This window comes from Bombina bombina, chromosome 1, assembly GCF_027579735.1.
Source record: "Bombina bombina isolate aBomBom1 chromosome 1, aBomBom1.pri, whole genome shotgun sequence".
NCBI classification, from domain to species: Eukaryota; Metazoa; Chordata; class Amphibia; order Anura; family Bombinatoridae; genus Bombina; species Bombina bombina.
In genome coordinates, this window is record NC_069499.1 from 641,128,091 (window position 1) to 641,133,090 (window position 5,000).

Sequence of the window (5,000 nt, forward strand, 5' to 3'; positions counted from 1 at the left end):
GCTGAGGACCCATCTGAACGATTCATTCCATGTTTCACCACCCCACACAACCTGCAAAAGAAACCGCATAATCTCAATAACAAAGGGTTGCAATAATGACATAGCTACTCCTCTTTCTTCCCAATTCCAAGCTTAGTTTACAACACTTCTCCAAACATCCCATCTCCTCCCCATTTCCACAAGCCTTTCCTCGAACCGCTCTCACCCCTCGAAGACCTGTGCTGTCTGCTCCTGGTTGAGGATCAGGCAGGTGTGATAATGCCGAAGAACGGCCACAATGCACAGACACAGACCCATTGTGTAGCTGCCAACAAGGCTGGAGGACTTCAGCAAGAGTTCTGCCTCTACCACACTCAACTCATTCAGCAGCTGGAAGGAAAACAAGCACGAGGGAAAATAGCAGTTAAGAGAAATAGACTGATTATTAGCAGACGTAACACATATAAATGTGCAGTGGAAATAAGAAACTGAAGTAAAAAAAAATAAAAATAAATAAAAAAACGACCAAAAAGCACTGGTTCCCAAATTCAATATTTAGGGGAAAAAATAACAGTTGATCAAGCTTTTGGACTATCCCTAACCTGGGCAATATTAGTTTTTCAATGGCTCAGTCAAACTGATAAAAATCAGCTAGGGACAATATTTGATCTTTGTCGTGCATTAGTTCTTAAAGGCCTAGAGCTACAAACACTGACCCAGAGCTACTAAAATTAAGAAGTTGTGGAACAGTGAAGCCAAAAACACACACAAAACCACAAAGAAAACTGACAAAGGAATGAAATAGCACCTGGATGGCAAAGTCAATGAGCCCACTGATGTTGAGAGAATATTCCATCAAGTCAAAGATGAACTGAATATGTTGCACCAGGGGGAGGTGATAAGATAGACCTAGGGCAAAGCTTGTGATTTGCTCTAGAACATTCCGAGAGACCTAGAAACAGGAAGTGGAGGGGATTATTAAAGAGAACAGGCATAAAACCATGCTGGGAAAACAAAGTGAAATAAAATGGATAGGAACAATTATGTTTACTACAAAGGTCAAGCAAATGCTTCAACATTTGGGCATCAAATCAGGGAATTAGAAATGGCTTAATTTTCAAAGCTAAATTACAGGACAATGGAGCAAAAAAATTAAAAATATATTGCAAAGTTGATCCCATGATCAAGCACAGAACTAGGCTTTATTTGCATAATACTCAATAGTAGACATGTACGTTCGGTATTCATCAATACAAAAGAATGTCAAATATGGCCGCAGGTAGTGGCATTCAGCTCCGTTTGGAGACAGATTTATTCTTGTAATAGTGCAATAAAAACATCTTGAATTTTGTATGTTGAACTATTGCACAATTAAATCCAGCTCCAAACAGGGCCAAATGCAACTACCCGCGGCCATATTTGGAATTAGTTTATACAAATGAATGCCAAATTCACAGGTCTACTCAATAGGTTTTTTTTTGGTTTTTTTTAATCAAGGGTTTTAATCAATAGTTATCCTTTTCAAGTTACCATGCATACCCAACACTCTAATCTACAAACTTGCTTTTCTAGAATCCTTGCACCTAAACTAGAATTACCATTACATAGCTCTACATACCAATCAATCTCTGTCCAAACATTAATAAGGCCACGCTCATTAAACAGAATTTTAAGTGCAGGAATATGCACACACATTTACATCTGATTTACATTCCTTACCTGAGCAGTGACTTGGTGCTGGTCAAAGTGAGAAAGCTGTTGAAATCGACAAAAAATCTCTTCTGCAGTGGGAAAAGCTTCTGGCTTCACCCTTCGCCTGCGTTGCCCCTCATCTGACCCTAAAAAAAAAAAATGTTGAAACCAATTGAACGTGTGCTGCATAACATTCCTTGCATTCACTCATTCTAGCTGCTTACCTGTTTCTGCAGTGCTCTTACGATTAAGCACCTTCAGGATATCTCGTGTGATTTTCTTTATAGTGTGACGAGCATCATCTCTTTGTCTCCCCACCCCAAACAGCACCACCAGCCGCTGATTACACTCATGGCTGCATGACTCCTCCTGAGAACACACACACACACAACAGGAGTATAGCCATATTAAATGAGAAAGTGATATTAAATGAGAAAGTGAAGGATGAAAGTGACAAGAGCAAGAAAAGGACTTACCTGAGGGATGGGGAAGTGAGTTGCATACTGGATATGCCGTGGCTGCTCATACAAAGCAGTCAGAATCCCCTCTGCACCCTTCACTGGACGCCGCACTTCTCTTTCCCCCTCCTCAGGAGCTGGGCTCCGACCATCACAGCGTACTGCAGGTGAAAACATCTATAAAAAAAGGAAAAAAATCCTGTATTATAATTTTTTTTTTTTTTTAAATATGCGGTATGTTTTAAGTAACATGCAAAAGTTTTCTTCTTCTAGCTGGGGTGTATTACAGATTGGTTGTTTCATGGTTTTCTGAGCCATGGAATTGGCTCTCCACAGCGAACCTAATGAAATGCTTGTATCCACAGAGTTAAGTGAACTGCATACTGTGATTACAGAGCCGTCCTAACCGCAGCGGGGCTTTAACGCTGTTAGGACAGCAGGGAATGTCCTATGATATATGGTGTCCTAAAGCTTTCCCCTTGACGAAGGCAAGGGTCGACCTGGGTGCGTGCCTAGCAGCGTAGGCAATCCCCCGAGATCCGATCCTGGCCTTGAAATCACAGGATCGCATTGACGATCACGTGATTTCATTTTTACTAATATTGTTTACATCGGAACTTCGTTACGATGGGAACACTTTTGTACCGCCACAAATAGGTTTAACTTACATTTGGGAGACTGAAAAAGCCCTTATTACTTCATATTAAAAAGGTGAGGTCCCTTTCTTTGCTTACTAATATGGATATATAAACATTTCTAATTGGCCACAGACTTCTATATGTGGTATATGTGGAAATACTGATGCAGACACTTTAGTAAAACACTGGGTATTTCTCAGCGTGATCTGCACAGCAGAGCTTCAGTACCAGCAAACGCTCTTCAGTGTGATATGAACACAAATGTAGTTCTGGATTTTTGTATACAATTCAACATTTACATGTTTTAATTGCTGTTCCAATATACGGATACTGTATCCAAAGGTTACTTAATCATGGACAGCAAAAAAAAACAGGTAGGTAAAATTCGGACTAGAGGTTACATAGGTTATTTGATAAGGGCCTTTTTGGTAAGAGCAAAATAAGTAAAATTAGGACTTATGAAGAATAACAAAGAAATGCATTTAAAACAACTTAAAAGGGATAGTAAATACCTTTAGTTACAAGTTTGTTGTGTTGCTATACAATAGCATATCCCCCAAGTCTTAACATTTTAAAACAAATGAACATCCTTTTTACTGCCATTTTGGGCTTTAGTCTACAGACAACAAGGCTAGCCACCATCATAACGTTACTATAGAATGCACTGTTTTGCAGTTGTTAACGGATACTGCCAATTAGGGACAAATATGTAGCATAGTAAATTTTTAAATGAAATTTTTAAATTTCAGAGCTAAAAATGACATGAAATGGGAAAAAATATATTGCCGCAGAACTAAACTATTTATATAAAAATCTAAAGGATTACAGTCCCTTTAAGGAACACCTTATAATTACATTTTCTGCAGTCTTCCAATAGATTGACATAGCAGCAGTCTGAACTATATTAGCACAGTTTAATGAAAATCTGTTGTCAATTGTTTTCAAATGATCAAACCATCCCATTGTTTTCCTTATTTGAAGAAGCCAATCTGGACTGGAGACAACAGGGCTGTGACTGTTATTGTGTTAATGAACTCTCCATTAGGGAGGAATATGTGGCAAGGTTAGGTTTGTTAAGCCTGCCATGTGCCCTTTCAGTTTTCAGGACTGAAAAACCCACAATTTATATACTTTAATGACAGGAAAAGTTGGTAAAATAAATAATGAAACTATATTGCAAAATTGTTTTATGGTGCACAATTAAGCGTTTTAGATTATAATCTAAAAGTGTTTATTGTCCCTTTAAGGGAAGAACTAAGCATTTGATACGCACAACACTAACACATTATAATTTTTAATATTAAATTTAATTTAAGCAAAAGAAAATCTTGTTTTTTTCCATACTCCCAATATGAATACAATTGGGTCAGTATACCCGAGCAATCCATATGAAACAGTAGGAGAAATGTCCTGTCCATTTAATCTCAGGAAAGTTTGCAAAGAAGCAAAATATAATGTCCTACTGGTAAATCTGACCAAAAGTATAAAAGTATAAAAAGTATCTAACATTGGCCAAGTAAATCAATAGATGTTTTATTCTATTTGACCCTTGAGGACATCGCTCTGGTGGAATTAGACTTTACCTTGAAAGGTATAGTCTTCTTTCTGAACTCATAAACCATAAGGAAGAAGACACCCTTCCCACTGTCAGGACACAAAGGCAGAGAGTAAAACAGAACACTTGAATTAGTTTGCACATTTGCACATCAGTAAATAATATTTTATGTGCTGTCACCACAGACATGAGAGAAAGGAGATATTAAATAAAGAATATGCATTCATATATAAATGCACAGGACATTCCGGGAGGGTTAGAAAATCATGGTGACTCAACTCGCTTTGCACAATGCAGTGCCTGAAACCTTACTCGTTTCTTTTTTAAAAATCCTGAGAAAGATTTTTTTTTCACAAGAAGTTAAAACATATAACTTCTGGGGGGATGCTTCCGGGCAGCAACCAAAATGGTTGTTAATCTCAGAGTCTGAGCAGATGAGCTGGTATATCGGCTGCATATCACTCACTAAACACAACATCCACGGTTAATTTTTGACTAAGGAGTCTTTATTATATATTCTGAATCGTTTGATATAAGTATTAACCTCAACCTCAGCTCTAAGATACTGGAAAGGAGAGGAGGGCAGCTGTGGCCTTCTCCAAGACCGACCTCTACCTAATCCCCCTGGTAATCTGGGTAAAATAGCGGTAGCTATACATTTCATGTAACACCTTTATC

General features: G+C 38.2%; 1 protein-coding gene across 1 annotated transcript in view; it reads right to left on the bottom strand.

Annotated features, from left to right (window-relative positions):
* Nucleotides 1-5,000, bottom strand: part of MED12 (mediator complex subunit 12) — a 588,898-nt gene that overhangs the window by 515,898 nt on the left and 68,000 nt on the right. Inside the window, exons 15-20 of the mRNA XM_053699086.1 lie at nucleotides 2,148-2,306; nucleotides 1,896-2,040; nucleotides 1,699-1,817; nucleotides 788-931; nucleotides 206-369; nucleotides 1-51 (exon numbers count right to left, since the gene is read on the bottom strand). The exon at nucleotides 1-51 is cut by the window's left edge and continues 81 nt beyond it. Of these exons, the coding sequence (XP_053555061.1) occupies nucleotides 1-51; nucleotides 206-369; nucleotides 788-931; nucleotides 1,699-1,817; nucleotides 1,896-2,040; nucleotides 2,148-2,306 (782 nt within the window). The remainder of the gene's footprint in view (nucleotides 52-205; nucleotides 370-787; nucleotides 932-1,698; nucleotides 1,818-1,895; nucleotides 2,041-2,147; nucleotides 2,307-5,000) is intronic.